The 20,503-nt window shown below is 40.4% G+C and overlaps 1 protein-coding gene across 3 annotated transcripts in view; it reads right to left on the bottom strand.

Annotated features, from left to right (window-relative positions):
* Positions 1 to 843: 843 nt before the first annotated feature.
* FOCAD (focadhesin) overlaps positions 844 to 20,503 on the bottom strand; it is a 295,859-nt gene continuing 276,199 nt past the window's right edge. For all 3 annotated transcript variants that reach the window (XM_010857081.1, XM_010857080.1, XM_010857079.1), the window contains 8 exons: positions 18,432 to 18,547; positions 14,702 to 14,962; positions 13,957 to 14,046; positions 10,466 to 10,643; positions 7,586 to 7,683; positions 5,877 to 6,128; positions 3,580 to 3,655; positions 844 to 1,229 (listed from right to left, as the gene is read on the bottom strand). In XM_010857081.1, the coding sequence (XP_010855383.1) occupies positions 1,156 to 1,229; positions 3,580 to 3,655; positions 5,877 to 6,128; positions 7,586 to 7,683; positions 10,466 to 10,643; positions 13,957 to 14,046; positions 14,702 to 14,962; positions 18,432 to 18,547 (1,145 nt within the window). In that variant the 3' untranslated portion in view covers positions 844 to 1,155. The remainder of the gene's footprint in view (positions 1,230 to 3,579; positions 3,656 to 5,876; positions 6,129 to 7,585; positions 7,684 to 10,465; positions 10,644 to 13,956; positions 14,047 to 14,701; positions 14,963 to 18,431; positions 18,548 to 20,503) is intronic.

The raw sequence follows: 20,503 nt of genomic DNA, 5'->3' as shown, positions 1-20,503 counted from the left end.
TGGAATCATAAATCCATATATTTGGAACTTTAGTAGAGCTGTTTTTAACCCAAGTGGTAGGTAGGCTTGGTGACAACATGAAGGTACATGCCACAGAGCTATATTATTCCAGTGGCACACCTTTTCTCCCCAGTAATGCCATATACACTTGTATCACTGTGTTTATATGATTGGCTAAAGACTGCCCTGATTAATGGCTGCATGAAGGAATAATAATTAGCAATCAGAGCAAAATTAAATTCCTGGCTGATTCTGAGCCCCTGAGTAAAATCCAACCCTTAAGGATACTGTCACATTCCTTCATTTACTAGCCATTATGCCACCAGTCACCCTAATTAAGATCGAGATTTGTACGTATTAAAAACATATAATCTTTTGATCTTTCGAGGAGCTATTTGCCATTTTTTGCTTGCCTAGCATCCCATCACCTTTCTTCTGGGGGAACCCAGTTCAGGTGGATGGACATATGGCCCAAGCCTGGTCAGTTAGAGTGCCCCCTACACCCCATGCTGCTTCCACCATACCTATGAGCAAAGACACCTTTCCTTTCTTATTCTGAACTGGGTAACTTTCACTTGCATTCAAGAGACTCAAGCATAAAAAATTATAGCCACCACTTTTGGGTCTGATTTAGCAATGGTTAACACCATGCTTATTATTTAAGCATGTAGAGCAGTTCTAAGAGTGTTTTAGCAGTAAGAATAAGAAAACATGTCTAACTTATTGAGTCAATGAATATCCTCTAGAGACTTCATGGGAAACAGATTCCGCCGTCACCACTATAGTTTGGTTTTGCGAGCTAAACTTCCACCATGCCTTAAAGCAAAAGTCAACATGCACAGATTTCACAAGATTGTTTTACTAGAATTTAGCAGGGAGGAGATGAGATAGTCAAATTTTCACAAAAGAAAACCTTCAGATCTCAGCCAAATAAAATTCAAGTTCTTATTTCAGTCTCAACTGGCCTGGATACCAAAGCAACCTCTCCAGGCATGCACTGTTCAAACTGTGAGTTTTGTGGCCACCCTTTCATGCCCTTGAGCTCTCTGCATCATGTCTCAGCAAGCAATCCCAGACACGAATTCTGAAAAATTCCTTCTGCCTATATGGTTTTCCTCATCCAGCTGAGAATGCTGCTGGCTACTGTGAAGCTGTTCACCAACCATAGGCTCTGGTCCATACAGCTTTCTTCTTAAACTCTGGGAGAACTCTCAAGGACAGCAGGGTAGCTAAAGGGCACAAAAAAAAAGCACACTGTTTCATTTGGTGCAGTTACATTTGAAAAGATCATTTAGATCAAAAAGGTGTCAGAACAGAACTTGACTTGTTCCTGCTTGGCTAATCTTTAAGAACGACTATCATGCCTTAGATAGAATTTTAATGGAAGAAGCCATTAGTAAAGGTTGAGGAAAAGGTCTGTTTTAAGTTACTTTGCAACCAGTTAGTGGGAAGTTCCACAGAATTAAAACAAACTGACTTCTGGGATGCTGGTGTTGCTCTTTTTCTTAATCCAAGTGCTGACTACATAGGTATGTTCCCTTTGTAAAAATCTACTTGAGCACTTTTCTACACGAATATGACTTTTCCACTAAATGTCTTATTAAAAGGTAAACAAACTGATCCTGTAATGAAGTTAGGATTTCATGGGCTCAATTTAAAGTAAGGAAGTTGTGTGCAATCCCTCTAGGTAACTTATTATATATCTTATTTTAGAATATGAATATAAATATCAATATATTGATATATTTTTAAGTATTATAGTGTGAGAGAATGAAGATAAGCCAGAGTTACACAATAATTATGTGTGACTCTAATAAGCCCTTGAATATATGACCAAGTGAACATGTACTTCCTTGACCCAAATAACAATTTGTCTCACTGGAATTAACTGTTATCTTCATGACTTAAGACAGCATATGTTGGGAACAACCAATGGTATCATGGACGCATGGCCCTTAAAATGAGTCCAAACTCCCCAAGGAAAATAAGTAGAGGAAGTCCTAGTAGCAAGTTTCTTCGGAATGGTCAAGTGAAAATATGTCAGACCACTGCTCTGATCCTCAGTGAAGCTCTGTGGTTGATCAGAATCACCTTCCTACACATGCCCTGCCACCCACATTAGAGGTAGGAACAATACATTAGATAATTCTTGCTTGTTAGGCAATCAATACAATACACCATACTTAAAGCAAAATATGGTCAGTTATCACAAGGGTAGGCCAACAGGCAACTTTCCCAAGGTAAGACTTTCCAGTGCAGTAACTTAAACCATGTCAGGGGCATCAGTGGCAGCCACTGGGAGGATCCTGACCCCCAAGTCCCAAGATGTGGATGACAATACAAGCTGTCTCGGACCACAGAACCAACACCCAGAAGATGTTTGAGGTTTGAGTAAAAACATCCATGTAATTTACACAGAAAGATAGCTTATATTTGTGGATCCTGCAGTCATAGTTTAACAGTCAATAGAGATGTATAAGGAAAAGGCAATGGCACCCCACTCCAGTACTCTTGCCTGGAAAATCCCATGGACAGAGGAGCCTGGTAGGCTGCAGTCCATGGGGTCACAAAGAGTCAGATACGACTGAGTGACTTTCCTTTCACTTTTCACTTTCATGCATTGGAGAAGGAAATGGCAACCCACTCCAGTGTTCTTGCCTGGAGAATCCCAGGGACCGGGGAGCCTGGTGGGCTGCCGTCTATGGGGTTGCACAGAGTCGGACACGACTGAAGTGACTTAGCAGCAGCAGAGATGTATAAAAAACATGCTGCTGCTGCTAAGTCGCATTAGTCGGGTCTGACTCTGTATGACCCCATAGACGGCAGCCCACCAGGCTCCTCCATCCCTGGGATTCTCCAGGCAAGAACACTTGAGTGGGTTGCCATTTCCTTCTCCAATAAAAAACATGAAAACCATCTAAATGCCTGGAAGCATGGGAAATGTCCAATTCCCCCGGCAAAATACTATACAGCCATGAAAAATACTTATGAAGCTAGTATAAGAATAGGTTAAAATGCTTCTAATAATTTTAAAGTAAAAAAAGGCAGTACTCAAAGTGTGTATGTACATTTTTCAATTGGCTATGATTATAACAATGTTAAAACTTACACTTAGAGGGGGTAACACTTAGGAAAAATAATCAAAATTGTCATTGCACAATGGGATTCTGGATTCCTTTTTGCTTACTCTTTTTTACTTTTCTGAATTTTCTAATTTTTATTCAATCATTTTATGATCACAATAAAACATTAAAAAACCACTTAAATAAAAATTAAAGGCCATGAAACTCTTCTCCTGTGGCAGATTCATTTCGATATTTGGCAAAACTAATACAATATTGTAAAGTTTAAAAATAAAATAAAATTAAAAAAAAAACAGAAAACTAAAAAAAAAAATAATAATAATAAATCCACTTTCTAATTCAAAAATGCCATATTGGTGACAGCTTCAGATTACTTCTCTAAACTGCACCAAGATGAGCCCTTTCAGGAGCCAGCATACACTAGGATGCTGTTCTCTAGTACAGACAACACTGGATGGTTTTCACCTATGCTGGGTATAAAGGATGAAAGTAATACCTTTTAAAAGATCCTTGGATTTTGCTGAGAGTCCTTCCTTAGGGCTTTCCATGATGCTGAACAGCCAGTCAATGAACTAGAGTGAAAATGAAGAATTGTATCAGATAAACAATCTCAGGATTGGTAAGACATCATTCAAACCCTTGGACCTGCACATGTGCCTAACAAGGACAGTAGTCCCCAGATAATACCTGCCTGGGCTGGGAGAGTGAAGAGGAGATGTGACCAGGCACAAGGGATGGAAATGTTGGAGACAGCCCTCAGTTAAATGACTCAGCAAAGTCAAACCTCCTTCTTTCGCTGATTATCCTGGGAGTTACTATAGTTTAAGAGTGGGGTAGACAGGGGCCCAGAGGGCCTCTGGTGTGCCATGAACATTCTTTCTCATCACCCTAAGAGGCCCCAGAAAGGGTAAGTGCCTTGCCCAAGTCCACTCCCCATGACTGGCAGAGTCAAGATCTGAACCCAAGTACATCTGGCTTCAAAGCCTCACACTCCTTCTTCACACCATGCTGCCCGCCACCTGGTTCCATGTGCATCAGGCCTAGGCTCCTAGGTGGGTAGCAAATGGGTAAACACATCAGCTGTAAGCCCCTGTTACTAAAATATGTTTCTGTAGCTACGAATAGTTTGTGCCCAAATGGATATGAAGCCAAGTTGAAATGCAACAGAAAAGGCATAAGACAATTTGCTAGGTAGACCCAAGCATGTTAACTGCAAATAAATCCTGCAAACAAGGTAGAAACTCCACGTACTCATGAGTTTGACTGATCTCCCAGGCATAGCCAAAATTGTTTTTGAATTAGATACTGGGTAATTTCATTGACTGAATGTTCCCTATCTTGACTCACTAAAAAACACTAGTCATAGGTACTAGGCATTTTAATTTTGGACATAGACTGTGGGTTGAAAAGAAAACAGAAAAATAAAATATTCCTAATTCCCTGCTTTAATTAAAATTTTTCTTATTTTCTTTTCCTCAATTTTGTTTTATCATATCCTGCTGGTAAGTAAATAAGTACTACAAATATGTAATAGATGCAAGATATCTATCTACATTGTAGTCCAAAATGAACAGGGTGTCCCAGACCAGAAATAATTAAAGTGAAAAAGAAAATACAAAATTAGAGGTAATAACACTAATGCTTATCAGGTTTAAGAAAACAAAGGCATTTTATTTGAGATGTTCAATGGAGTTGTTCATGGCTGAACTGTGGGTCCACAGTTCAGAAATATTTTTAAAGACTAAGGTTCAGATTTTACAAGTAAGCCACAAAGTTGGCTGTAAGCTTTCAACCTCATAAAGATCCAGTTTGATTAAATGGGACTCAAAAAAATCATCCAATTGACAATTCAAGATATGTTAGAGCCATGCAATGAGAAATATAGATGTACCTCATTTTCATATGCTCTGCAGGACAGCTAGTAGCCTGGGGAAACTCTATTAAAAACCAAAAGGTACTCCCTATAGTTTGTGTTTTCCTGAGGGCAAAGGTGATGACATTAGGCTTTTACAGATCTCCCCATGGTATCTAGCACAGGCCAGAAGCACCTGGAATGTGGCTACTACATGGAATGAGCTGTGGGGAACCTTAAATATGGTAAAAGATGGGTACTCCAGATTCACAGCTCTCCGGATTTCCCCCACGCATTGTTGATCACCCCCTCCCTTGTTCATCAACTGTATCCTTATCACGTGTGAGCATGCTCTGTCATGTCCGACTCTTTGTGACCCCATGGACTGTAGCCCACCAGGCCACTCTGCCCATGGAATTTTCCAGGGAAGAATACTGGAGTGGGTTGCCATGTCCTACTCCAGGGGATTGTCCCAACCCAGGGATCAAACCTGGGTCTCCTGCATTGGCAGGTGGATTCTTTAACACTGAGAGCCATTGGGGAAGCTCATCCTTATTGTACCATCTTGCAATTTTGAACTTGCCTTCTTGTCTGTCCTCACTAGGAAATTTTGAGCCTTCAGAGAGTTACTCATCCTTTATCCCCAGTATTAAGAACACGTAAGTCTTCAACAAATGAAGGCAAGCACAAGCTTTTCTCTCCGCCTCAGCCCCAACTGTAAGCAAGTTGTTGCCACTATCATTGTTGTTTTCAGTGAGCGGTTACCCTGAGCCTGAGCTACCCTCAATCTCTGAGGCCCTGCATCTGGCTGAGATCTGAGACTGAGTAAGAAAGCCTGTCGTGTGATTCAGGTTTCACTTATCTCCCACTGCAATTCTACAGCAGAAGCTGCCGAAGAGAAAACGGCTGCCTGCCCTGAAGCAGGTGGCTGCCCGCCTCACCTTCTGGGTCTGTTCCTTCCATGGCTCTTTCTGCAGCAGAAGAGGCATGCTACTGGGAAGGAGAGTGACAGCCTCCTGCAGAGTGACCCTGTGTAATGGACTCCTGCCAAGCAAGCTTGATGCTGGCCCAGCTGGGCCATTTTCCTGGTGCCATGGCAACCAACTGGCACTGAGGCCAAGGAGGAGAGGGGCAGCGTGATCTGCCCATGCAACCACTGCGGCTGCAAATATCAGCAACAAGAAGTCCAAAGCCTACGGCAAAGAAGAAACAGGGTTAGGTCACAGACTTTAACTGCAAAGTACCACGTGTTCACACACAGCTTGCGTCGGGAGGAAATGTTATCTTCCCCCTCGCCGAAGCCTTCCTCCTGCCCCTCCCCTACCCCAGAAGAGGAACTGGATGGGATAGCAGACCATTTCCATGCTTAATGAAGAGACATTCTGGGCTTTCAGAAGGTTTGAAGGATCCTCTTTCGTAAGTAGAGAAGGCCCAACAGTTTCATTATTATTGTTCTAACATTTCAAGAGGAACATAATTTATTTAATGCTTAATCATACTGAGATCCAAACATTCCTCCTCTGTTTTGATGTTTTCAAAGAGATTTAAAAATTAATTAAGAGAGATATGAACAGGGATATTAAGGTTTATTATCATGTGGCCAAAACTTAAAAAATATGTATAGTATATTCTGTTTTTGAACAGAAACAACATATGACTTTCCATATGCATTAAAAAAATCTGTTTAGAATCCATGCATTTAGATTTTATAGACTAGACACGTAGAAATGATGATAACAAGGGCTACCTCTGAGTTACTGCATTACTGTGATTTAAATGATTCTTTCTGCTTATTTATATTTTCTAAGTTTCAAACGATTTTTGTAAGAAAGCAGAGAAAGTTAATATAAACTTTGGAAATATGAGGAAAGCTCAAAAAAAGCTTAAAAAGTACCCCTCAATCTCTTAAAATGCCTAATCTCATTAATGAAAATTTCAAAAAGACACACAGCTCTGGAGAAAAGCTGGGCAGAATATCAAACAATATCCCAGATTACACATATTTTACTCACACAAGTAAACAGCAGGCCTATGAAACATGGCTATGGAAAAATACAAAAAAAAAAAAAAAATGCACAGCTGAGTCAAGAAAATGGCAAGAATAGGAAAGTGCTTCCTTCATTTTTTTTCATTAATCTTTATTTTTTCTGGTCTTATTCACCTAATACTAGTGATGGTTAACCTCTTTGGGTCATAGATCATTTTCAGGTGAGGTGCAAATTCCCCTTCAATATGTGCGTGTAAGTACTGGCACAAACACAGATTACTTGCACACACTTCAGGAACCCCTTCAAACCAGGTGTTTAAAGCCAAGCTCTGGACCACGGTGGAGGCCAGAGCCCTGGACCCCACAGTCTTTGTGGGATCCAGCTCAGGTGCACAGGACCCTAGATTCCCCCCCAGCTAGAACTTCTGTGTGCTGCCTGTCAAGGGAGGTGTTCTGCTGAAAATATTTTTCAAAGGGCAGCTGTGGGCATCTTCAAGATTCTGGTAAGAACACCCATTTCCTGTGATGTTAGAGAATTGTCATCCTTGTTTCCCAAAAATAAAGGGAGAAAAGAGAGCTGCAAGCAGCAACATGTTCCTCTTTTGGGAGACTAAATATACTCTGTATTTTAAGAAAGCCACAAATGACTCCTCTAGACTGTACCTCGTCAAGAGCCACGTTCTGAACAGACGTTGACTGGTAAGCAACATTTCTGATATAACCCATCAGCTCCAAGAGCCACTCCATTCTCTTCAACACGCCTGAAACAAAAGGACATGTATTACCAGACCATGGTTTTTCTTTGCAGTGTAAGATAGATCAACAATAATTATCATAACTAAAGCGAACGACCTGCTGAGGACTCTCTGCAACAGTTACAAGTCCTCTGATGCTACCTGAGACTTGTTCTCACTCAAGAGAGATTTTTTTTTTGATACTGTTCACATCAGATGACCTTATTTTGGTCTTTATTTTTAAAAGCTAAATTTATTCTTTGAACCTGATAAAATGGTCAAATGCATTTAATGGAATTTCTAAACACTGGGAGAAACTGGGCATGCCCACGGGTTAGTAGTGTTAAATCTTTGATAATTAATTGTTCTTATAGTCCTCTCTTGCTTAAAGTTCTCAATTTATGACAAAATCATACAGAATACCTATCCTAAAGACATTAAAAAAAGCGCCAAAACCAAAACCCAGCTGTAATAGGCTAAATAGAGAACAAACATTAACATAAATATTATTTTTTCCTTTCAAAAATGAGGATTCCCAGCACAGCAAAGACTACTTGGAAAGATCTTCAAAATTTAGTGCATGAGGAAAATGGCACCGTGTTTGTGCCAGTACTTACACGCACATATTGAAGGGGGATTTGCACCCCACCTGAAAATGATCTATGACCCAAAGAGGTTAACCACACTAGTGTTAGGTGAATAAGACAAAAAGAGAAAAAAAGATTAAAAAAATGAAGGAAGCAGTTTCCTACTCTTGCCATTTTCAAAATTCTCGCCACTTGAAAATTCAAACTAAATTTGAAGGCCAACGGGTTATGACCAAAGGCAATATCAAATCTGTTTCTTTCAAGTATCTTCATGCTTAATTCGGAGAAGGCAATGGCACCCCACTCCAGTACTCTTGCCTGGAAAATCCCATGGACGGAGGAGCCTGGTGGGCTGCAGTCCATGGGGTCGCACAGAGTCAGACATGACTGAGGGACTTCACTTTCACTTTTCACTTTCATGCATTGGAGAAAGAAATGGCAACCCATCCAGTGTTCTTGCCTGGAGAATCCCAGGGACGGGGGAGCCTGGTGGGCTGCCGTCTATGGGGTCTCACAGAGTCAGACACAACTGAAGCGACTTAGCAGCATCGGCATGCTTAATTGGGAACACCTAAGGTGAGGGCCGAAGAATTGATGCTTTGGAACTGTGGTGTTGGAGAAGACTCTTGAGAGTCCCTTGGACTGCAGGGAGATCCAACCAGTCCATTCTGAAGGAGATCAGCCCTGGGATTTCTTTGGAAGGAATGATGCTGAAGCTGAAACTCCAGTACTTTGGCCACCTCATGCGAAGAGCTGACTCATTGGAAAAGACTCTGATGCTGGGAGGGATTGGGGGCAGGAGGAGAAGGGGACGACAGAGGATGAGATGGCTGGATGGCATCACTGACTCGATGGACGTGAGTCTGAGTGAACTCCGGGAGTTGGTGATGGACAGGGAGGCCCGGCATGCTGCGATTCATGGGGTTGCGAAGGGTCGGACACGACTGAGCGACTGAACTGAACTGGTTTTCTACCGGATAAATATACTTCTGAGGTCGAGTGAAAAAATCTCATTTTTCATCACAGGTTCACTGTTCTTTGGGCAGGCACTAATGTGCAGGAGACAACTATCTCAGTTGCCAGCGAGGAAGAGGAATCAAAATTTCCTACACAATCTTGCAAAGAGTATTTAAACTGCATTTGTCAGTCTTCTCTCATAGCCTTCAAAATACAAGAGATGGGGAATATGGCTTACAAGGGCCTTCTAGTCACGTCCAATCTGATCAGGACCTGAACACAGATTTGGAAAATTACAAGCATATGATCAAAGGCATGGAGGAGAAATGAAGGAGCTCCCGATTTATTTTTTTCCTCCTATTAATTTTTAACCGGAGGATAACTGCTTTACAATATTTGCTGACCTCTGCAATACATCAACATGAATCAGCCACTGGTATACATTTATACCAGTGGGTGGGAAGGGGTGGGAGAGGGGAGGGGGTTAAGAAGGGAGGGGAGGTTAAGAAGTGCTCTGTGACAACCCCTTCAAGTTGTCACAGAGCACTGGGTTGAGGGAGCCCTCTCGTTAGATGATTGCTGCTGCTGCTACTGCTAAGCCGCTTCAGTCACGTCCGACTCTGCAACCCCATAGACGGCAGCCCACCAGTCTCCCCGTCCCTGGGATTCTCCAGGCAAGAACACTGGAGTGGGTTGCCATTTCCTTCTCCAATCTTTAGATGATCATTACAGCATAAATGTCTAAAATGGCCTAAAAGTTGCACCATTCATTACCAGAGCTTCAGGCCTGCAGTTTCTGGCGTGAGGATGTACTCAGGGTGTCCAGATTTTATTCTTCTCACCCCTGAGAAGTTCTTCTCTGGAATAACTATTTAATTTGTGGTTGCTGCTTTCTTTTTCTGTTTGTTAAATGACCACCCAAAAGCCATGTTCATGCAAACATCAGGCAGAATCCATTAGCATCCATCTGTTTGAGAAACAGAAGCAGGCAGATTCAACCTGGTAAACCTGCTTATGTCTCTGTGGGCCTGGAGGGCCAAATATGAGATCCAAATCTCCAACAGAATTTATTCTCACCTCCGAAGAGTTGATGCTGTGAGCTGTAATTGTGCTTTTCTATCCCAGGTGCTGCTCATTTGGGGGTACCAAGTTCTCACCTGTGTCAAGAAGCCCTAACCTAGTTTTTAAGTTGAGGAAACAATGATAACCTCAAAGAGATGGTAGGCATGTTTGTCTGTCCCGATGTGCTCCCTGGCTGGCCTTACCAGTGTTGGCGTGGCTCACAATCCGTGCCTGGTATAAGCTGTGCAGCGTCATCCAGGCCAGTGTGTCTTTTTCACGGTGCTGGACAGCGACACAGAGCACATCAGTCAAGCCCATCAAGGGGAATCGTCCTTGAGAGACCAAGTAGAGCCTGACAAAGGCAGCCTTTTCTAGGCTACTCTGCAAAAAAGCAAATTGTTCAGTTGCTATTGAATTAACTGAAGTTGTTACAGGACCTTGGGGCAAGGGCAAAAGAGAAAGGGTGAGTTTGAAGTTGATTACCACTCCAAATGCTAAAACTGTTTATTTCCTGCACTGTGAAACCTATCTGCCTGTGTGCTATCTCAAAATGTACCTATAGACAGTTGTAATGTCACCTTCTGCTTTCTCATAAAAACCATCAATGATTTCAAGGGTCAACTGGTGAGGATATTTAGTAAAGACAAATAATAACAATGATAACCAACGAACACAGTACTTACAATGTGCCAGGCATATTTGAAGCACTTAACCTGTGTTAATTTGGCATTTCACAAAGTTTGGTACACAGACCTCTGGGGGACCCCAAGACCCTTTTAGAAGAGAGGGTCTGTGAGGTCAAACTATATTCATAATAGACCCCAAACAGGAGTAATATTCATTGTATTTTTTACTGACACTGGCAATTTTTTAAAAAGCTAGTTTCATTTAAAATATCCTTGTAAACAATAAAATTACTAGTTTTGTTAAACCGCTGCCCTTGAATACACATCTTTGTAATGTTCTGCATGACCAAGTGGGAAGTATGCATAAAGGTCTTGTGCTGCTCCCCCGAGTGTGATGTTTGTCTCAAGGAGAAAGTTGTGAGAGTGAGTTGTGAGCTGAAATAGCCACTCTTTTCACAGACCCCCATTTACTTGAAAGAATGATTCATAAACAAATGATGGTTATGAAAACTGAGTATTTGATTATTTTTTAAAAGTGAAGGAAGTGAGACTGCCATTTCCAAGGAAAATACTTGATAGCAGTTACTGCCAATGACAAAATGTGTGCTTTTAAGTGAAAATTAGATTTTTGGAAAATCTGTATCTGCTACTATGACTTTGGCAGCTTCCCAAGATACATGTAAGACATATATGCATAAAAGACTTTTCTGATGAGGTTGCCAGTAATAGTGACAAATACAATGTTTTGATGTTTATAATGAAATGTACCAACATTTGGAAGATTTTCAAAATCTAGTGACTCAATATTTTCCAAATGACCAATATATCTTACAGATCTTGCAATAGTATCTTATAAAATCATGTACTGGTAAAAAATCCAAAACCCCAAGAACCAATGGATTTTACTGTAACAGAGTATGTGAAGTTCACTGATCTGCTTTCAGATTCCACATTGCAACTAACCTATAAGAAATCACCACTTGGTGAGTTTTGGTACAATATCAAAGAAAGATATCCTCATGTTATCTGAAAAGACTACTAACACTCTTTCCCATTCTACCTTCGTATCTGTGTGAGGCTGGGTTTTCTTCACACACTTCACCAAAATGACATCACAACAGATTGAATGAAGTAGCAGCCTTGAAAATCCAGCTGTCTTCTATGAAGACACTGAGGAGACTTACAAAATGTAAGACAATGACACTTTTCTAATTTTCTAAACTAACCTGTTTTTTGGGAAAAAAAATTTTCTTACATGTTAAGATGCAATGGATTTATTACTACTTTTAAGTAATGTTCTAAAAACTTTCTAGTTTTAATTTCTAATATGGTAAACATTGACAGATACAACCCACATAAACAAAAGCTCTTTGAAGTCCTTGATACTTTTTAAGACACTAAAATGGCCCTGAGACCAAAAAGTTTGAGGACCACTGTATTAATCATTTCATTCTCATAGTAACACTGAGCAATAGATTACTATTATCACATCCTTTACAGATGAGGAGACTGAAGCACAGAAGTTAGGGAACTTGCTTAATGACACAGAGTAAGAACTGAAACCCAAGTAGTCTCAGCTCTTCACCTGTACTTTCTTATCTCTGTTCTTTCTAGAAATGAAGAGAAAAACACAGGGCTCAGCAGAACACATACTCTTTGGGGGACATCAGAACACAATTTAGAATGTTCTAGTGACAATGTTCTGAATGGCACTTTAGAAATGCAAGTGAGTAACACAGCCACTTTGAGCTTTAGGTACCACAAAGCAAATGATATTAACTTCCAACTATACAACATGATATAATAACCAGATATAATACCTTACATGAATGCAGTAATTATGATAATGTTATTACTGAATCCTTGCCTTGGGTCAGGCACTTTTCCAAAACTTAACATGGATTAAGTCATTTAACTCTCAAAATGACCCTAATAGGTATGCACTATTATTTCCCTTTTATAGATCAAGAAACCGAGGCAGAGAGAGAATATGACACTTAACCAAGGTCACATTGCTAGTAAATTAGAGACTGGATTTCGCACCTGGGCAGTGAGGCTCCAGAGTGCATTCTCTCAAGCATTTCCTCATTAAATTGCTTGGGCTGTGCTGTGCTTAGTCGCTCAGTCATGTCCGACTCTGCAAGCCCATGGACTGTAGCCTGCCAGGCTCCTCTGTCCCTGGAATTCACCAGTCAAGAACACTGGGTGGGTAGCCAATTCTCCAGGGGATCTTTCTGGAGAATTCAATGGACAGAGGCTACAGTCCATGGGGTTTTGGAGAGTCTAACTGAGAGACTAATGCTTTTTACCCATAGGGAACACTAAAATGTTCTTGACAAAGTGCGATTAGTTAGGTTAAAAAGTTATTATTCATCTTTCCATTTATACTACTACATATATACAATGGAATATATATTACTCAGCCTAAAAAGGAATGAAACTGGGTCATTTGTAGAGATGTGGATGGACCAGAGACTGTCATACACAGTGAAGTGAATCAGAAGGAGAAAAATACCGTATATTAATGCATATAAATGGAATCTAGAAAAACAGTACAGCTGAATCTGTTTGCAAGGCAGAAATAGAGAACAAATGTATGGACACTAAGAAGGGAATGGGGAGGTGGGATGAATTGGGAAACTGGGATTGACACATATACATTAGCATGAATAAAACAGATAACTAATGAGAACCTACTGTATAGCACAAGGAATTCTACTTAATGCTCTGTGGTGACCTAAATAGGAAGGAAATCCAAAATAGAGTGGATATAGGTTCACAACATATAGCTGATTTATTTCTCTGTACAATAGAAACTAGCACAACAATGTAAAGGAACTGTGCTCCAGTTGAAAAAAAAGTTATTCATTCATCTACCCATTTATACTACTGCATATCCAACCATACTAGGCTGGACATGAGACCCCTCAGTGAAAGAGAGAATTTCCTAAAATTGGCCAGTAACTAACAAACATGAAACAAAATGAGCTTCAGCCAAAAGGACACTATAACCATATCAATTGTAATACCCATCTCAATAATGAAAAAACACATGGATATGTTATTACCTCAGTAATCTGGGCAACCCGATTGGCTTCATCATCTGTCATTTCCGAGAGGCACTTTGCTACACTGATATACAGCTCTAGATCATTTCTCTGGTAAGAAAAATCCCAAGCATGTCAAAATACAGTATAAGATAACACGCATATTCTCACTGCTCTGACAAATCTTTAGCTTTGCTTATCTCCATGAACAGCGGTTGATGAGATTTTAATTTTAACCAAGCCAAAACCCGTGGCCAATTTTTTATCATTTATACAGCATCTTTCCTGTTATTTGGTGTATTTTGTTTGCCTGTACTTTTTTCTCCTGATCAGAACCCATCATTCTAGATGGATTTTCTACTTCTTTGCACAACTACATTTCAGAAGTCTGTTGGGGGAGGGGCAAAGCTAGTATTAAGTCACCTGATGCAAATATTAAGTGTGTTGGACAATACGCCCAAGGATTCCTCAGGTGTAAGGGTTTCTGAACTTGCTCATCTTCTATAGGCATTTGGTAAAAGACTTGAGAGCAAATTTCCTGGTGCTACACTGGTTAACCTTGCTTCAAAGCGTGCTCAAAACTTTGGTTCTAAATTTTCAACCTTGATTTAGATTTTGGAAGCAAACATTCTTAGTGAAGAATGTGGTTATTTCTCGCTAGTCTTCCCACCACATTCTTAAAAACATACACCTCCCCACTTTGCCAAAAGGCTTTAAAAAATCCCAAACACAAATTGTCAGGAATGCAAATATTTTTGTTCCTCACCCGAATCTTATTTGGCAGGAGGTCAAAAATTTTCCTAGTAGCTTCGCTGAGCAGACTCCAGAGGTGGTGGGAAGGGCTGGGCAGTTTCATGGCCTGACTCAGGCCCTGTAAGGCACTTGGGCGTAACTCAGGACTGGAGAGTGGGGAAGCTGCTTTAAAAACTGCCACCATTAAGCTTTCAACAAAACCCACGATCTGTTCATCAGAGACATGTTTTATCCATGAAGGCACAGATAAGAGAAGGTATTTCTTGATATTCAGCTGAAAGAGAAACCGAAGAGGTCAGATGTAAACAGGCAAGTCTGGGTTTTTAATGCTCAAAACCTCTAGGTCATCATCATGTCTGAGAGTAAAATTAAATTTTAAAAGGTTCAGGTTGCTTCCTAGACCCCCATTTCCCCACAGCTTCATGGGCCAATGGACTAACGATGCCTGTGATGTTAGCTGCTGCAGTGACTTCTGATCTAGGGTGCTTGTGTGGATATATGGCATCTGCCAATCCATCTGTGAACTACTCATCTCAAATCTTGAGTCTTTCCAGTGAGGGGAATAAAATGCTACTTCTCAAAGTACATGACAGTTGCTATTCAGTCTTAAAAGGTCACATTCTCTAGCCAGAAAAGCTACTGGAGATGAAGGCTCAACTGCTGGAAATAGGCTAAACAGAATATTTGATATTATTCATTTCTTCTTCTGAGAAAGCATGAGAAAATAATCAGGGGAACAGGAGTTCTGGGGCCAGTTCTGAGCCAAGAAGAACCAGTCGAGCATGTGAAACTGACCATAGCATCTTAGAGTTCAGGATAGCTAAGAAGGGGTGCGGTAATGAGAGCTATGAGCCATAGACTGTAAGGAAGCAGGCTTCAAAAATTCTTAGAAACGTTAAGTATGATACTAAAGGAGCAGCAAGTCTGAAAGAAGTGTTTTATAATATAAAATCTGACAAAAATCGGTAAATTTCTAAAAAGATCAATGTAGCTGCATGAGTTACACAATATTTCACATTAAAGAACATGCCATTTCAGATCTTTTTTTTTAAATGAGAAGGTACATAATTTAAAAAAAATGAATTTACAATTTGTTAATTAACAAAGGTAATAAGATTCCTAATCAAAGACGAATGTTAAAAAAAAAAAAAAAGGACAGATTTAAAGAAGAAATGGAGGGATAACTAAAACCTAGAAAAATATCTGAGATCAAGAAAACAGGCAGTTAGAATTATAAATGATTTAAAAGGAACAAAGCATTAATAGAACAGTGTTCAAAGCACAGGCTTTTGAGTCAGCTAGTGTTCCCATTGATGAGCTGTATAAGCTTTGCTTAACCTCTACTTGCCTCAGTTTATCAAACTGTAAAATGGAAACAATTTAAAAAAATCTACTTCTCAGAGGTGAAATAAGTCAGACACAAAAGTTTTCATATTGTATGATTCCATTCTAAAGAATTTCTAAAATTTATATGAAATGTAAATGTATATGAAAGTTCTTCAAAGTAACGAAATTATAGAGACCAAAAGAAGATCAATGGTAGCCTGGGTCTGAGATTGGGAGTGGGGATTAACTATAAGTAGGCACAATGGAATTTTTTGGGGTGGTGGAAATGCTATTGATGATGGATGAAAATATATAAATGTACCGCTGCTGCTGCTAAGTTGCTTCAGTCGTGTCCGACTCTGTGTGACCCCATAGACGGCAGCCCACCAGGCTCCCCCGTCCCTGGGATTCTCCAGGCAAGAACACTGGAGTGGGTTGCCATTTTCTTCTCCAATAAATGTACTAAGACTCATCAAATTATACACTTAAAATAGCCATATTTTATGGAATATAAATTATAACTCAATAGAGCTGTAAAAAAATCAGCCTATCAGGGCTGTACATATGCATGCATGCTCAGTTGTGGCCAACTCTTCTGCGACCCCATGGACTGTAGCCTGCCAAGCCTCTCTGTCCATGGCATTCTCCAGGCAAGCATACTGGAGTGGATAGCCATGCCCTTCTCCAGGGGATCTTCCCGACCCAGGGATCAAACCCGTGTCTCTTTTATCTCTTGCACTGGTCGGTGGATTCTCTACCACTAGTGCCACCTGGGAAGCCCCCGTCAGGGTTGAAGAGAGATTAAATCTGATGACTGACAGTGTTCGCTGAGTGCTTACCAGCAGGAGGAATGTAACAAGTGCTCATTAAATGGCAGCTAGATGGGAGCTACTTGGAGCAGACAGGTAACAGCAGCTACAGATGTCAATAACACTGCCTTTCAATTAAGAAGAATTAGGAGATGTAGGAAAACTTTTTTTAAAAAAAAGCACAGAGTAGAGACTAAAGTCAAAAGACAAGGGCTTTTTCAGGAAAGACTACTGTCCTCCACTTTTGATACTAGCATTCTTTTGGGATTCCAAATAATTTGACCTGGGAAGAGAAAAGGAGCCTCGCCTAACTTCTTTGTGGTTAACAAAGCTTTGGGGTTCTTAATCTGGCAGGGAGATTAGTAAAGTGAGTAACAGACTACTTGGAAGATTAGCCAGGGCAATTTGAAAATGTTTGGGCACAGTGTTTAGCCCTGGAAATGCACCTTAAAAACAAGCAAAGTAACAGGGTGTTCTGTTGCCCAGGTGTCTATGGAAATTTATAAGGAATTCCAGAAGACACTTGGGCATGGGCAGTTCAGCAGACAGAATAGTGATCTGCAAACCCTAAGAGAGCCTCCCAGCTTCCAGGAGTTGAGAACTTGATGTGATGATCCTAAGCTGTTGGCCCCTTTTACCATTCTCAAGTAAAAGTAAAAAGTACAAGCCCATGAGAATCTACATGTTAATAAAGAGCTCCATATCAGTTTTTAATGCACTCATGAATTACAATAAAGATGATTATATACATAAAAAAGATGAAATAATAAGAGAGCTTTTCACCATTCTCAAAGAATTAAAGCCTCCAGCAATAGAAGAATTTAAAAAAGGAGATCATTTAGTTCATAATCAATTGGTGAACCTCTAAGGAATCATGGAATATGCTTTTTTTGTCCTAACTTGAAATGTAACCGAAATGATACATCTTTGCTTATGTCATATCTTTAAATAATCTCACCCCATTCTTCCTACCTACCCTTAGTCTATACCCTGGAAGCTGCTGCCACTTCTGTCACAAAGACTAGGCTGGATCACGTCTTCCTCAGCACTTTACTCAAGCGGAACACCTATGGACAGAGATATCCTGCTCTCTCCCGCTACACCCTCCTACATACACCCTCTGGGGTCTCTAATTTGATGCCTAACAAAATCCTACCAAGCTTTCAAGGCTCACCTTAATTGCTGCCTTTTTGTGAAAGGGAGGGATGAGGGATTGTTTATCTAAAGCATGTGGATTTGCCTTTCTTTTAATCCCTGCTGTAATGATTATGTAGATCATATAAACAAATAAACCCAGGTTCCAGTAACTCTACAACATTCTACCTGTGTGGTCCTGAGAAAGGAACTTGAATATCTCTGATCATTTCCCCTTTTTCTTGTAATAAACATGAAAAGCATGAAAAGTCGAAAGCATCCATGGTGATGGCTATGGCGGAGTTCCAAGTCCCACAATTTTCCAATCTCCTGGCCAGCAACTGTCAATTGCTCACTCTTTGTGAGATCCCACTTGTCCACTCTCGACTTTGAGAACTCATACCCAAATGAATGTTGATCTCCCCCACAACAACTATACCCTCCGGTTGCTCAACACCCTTAATTACTACTCACACTCAGACCATGGATCAGAGGTGGCACCACCCACATTCCCAACAGTGCAGTGACATTCTGGGAGGATTGTGCCTGGGTCACCATGATTTCAAGACACAGTTGCTGAATCTCTTCACCTGAAAGGGAGGAAGGGGGAAGAATATCTGTAATGCAGGTAGGTGCCTCTTGTAACTCATGTTTAGGTTTTAGTGTTCCCAATAACACAGCTAAATGTAAAAGAACTTTCGTATGATGTCTAACAGTAATGGAACTTCAGCAAACCATAAAGTATTTCAAGAGACGTTTTTAGTTGTGAAGCAAATGAATGTATCTACTGGATTAGAGGCCTAAGTCTTGGAACTGGTAAGAATCTTGAACTAGCTTGGCAAATTTCTCTTACAATGTCCAGACAAACCTAAAGACTCAAATACTATTAAAAATTTGAGAAAATTCTAGCTAAAAATCTCATTTCTGTTTTTTTTCTCCTCTCCACCTTGGAATCAGCACATAGACAAATCCAGATCTGGAAGGATTTAAAGAGGTCACATTCTCTAATGATCCAGTCTTTTTTAAGCCTGATCCCCATCAGCAGATACATCTTCCTAACCTGTCAGGAAGCATTTAACAGGAGGCTTCCTGTGTGCTGTTTTGCATCTGTCAGGAATTCTCTGTTCCTTATTAATTCCTGAATATTCAGGAATTAAGAGGAGAGGCAAGCCTCTCCAGGGACTGAGGAATCCAGGCATTTCCTTTGTTAGTTTTTCTATACAGTGATAAGTACCCTATTCCTTTTTATGAACCATATGGTAAAAGTGGTTATTTACAACTCTCTCTTTCATATGGATGACCTCATGTTTTCTTGATAACTTGTAAGTTTTGATTTTATCTCAGCTGAAAATAGCTATCTTTTAGTATAAATATCTACACAATGTTGAATAAAACACCTTTGCTCCATCAGAGCTCTGGTCCCCGTGTCTTTCTTTCTTTCTTTCTCTCTCTCTCTCTCTCTCCCCCTCTCTTTTTTAGGCTGGTCCCCTGGAGCGCAGAGGCTCTCTGAGTTCACTTTCCTGCCTGGGCTTCTAAGACCCTCTCAAGAAGGCACTCTGCGCCTTCACTCCATTGAGAGGGCGCCTGAGGCCTTCATGAACAGAGCAAGCCCCATGAAGGGGCTTTATTGGCTTTCTGTGTAAACCAAGGAATATCAGCCTCTTTCTCTCCTTTACTTTCTTATCATTGACTCCGGACCACCAGGTTCCAGTCCATTAAAGGACCTCAACACTAACCAGGCCTTTTCTTCTTTCTACTAAAATACCAACATCTTCAACATAGCACATAAAAGTGGGGAGGGGCAGGGGAACATAGTTTTCAAATGAAATCTGTGGATATATAGTATGGTGACACCATATCTTACATAGGATTAGGTTCAAATGAAAGCATTCAAATGAAAAACTGTGTTTAGTTAAAATCATCTTTGATTATCCTGTAAATTGCACATATAGTATACAAATCTTTTTGTATATCATATGTAAGTAAGCACCTACTGTAAATAATAGAGCACTCATGCAAATAAACATATATATAATCCATAACTTATAGCACTGTTAAAGTTGTTCTCGCTCCCTCTTTTTTGGAGTTGGGGGTGCAAATATTGATATATGAAGCTAAATTTCCATATGCTAATATGCTAGCTCCATCACAGAATTTGCTTTGGACAAACAGAGGTGTGCATTCCCTTTACCTCTCACCACAAAGTAGCCGGGATAAACAGAATAATCTGTCTACATCTAACCTCTGGAATTTGTGAATATGTTCCCTTGCTTGGCAAAGGAACTTTGCAGATGTGATTAAGGTTAAAGACCTTGAGATGGGGAGATTATCCTGGATTATTCAAATAGACCCATTAATCACATGAATCCTTACACATGGAAGACCTGTTCTGCCTTCAGAGAATCGGAAAGATGACAGCGTGAGTATTCTTTAGCCCTCTGCTGCTTGCGCTGAAGACCAAGAAAGGGAGCCACAAGCCACGGACTGGGCATCCTCTAGAAGCTGGGAAAGGGAGGGGAATGGATTCTTCCCATTTCAATCTGCTT

Source organism: Bison bison, unplaced genomic scaffold, assembly GCF_000754665.1.
Source record: "Bison bison bison isolate TAMUID 2011002044 unplaced genomic scaffold, Bison_UMD1.0 scf7180017864376, whole genome shotgun sequence".
Lineage (NCBI taxonomy): Eukaryota > Metazoa > Chordata > Mammalia > Artiodactyla > Bovidae > Bison > Bison bison.
This window is presented reverse-complemented; position numbering and strand designations above follow the sequence as displayed.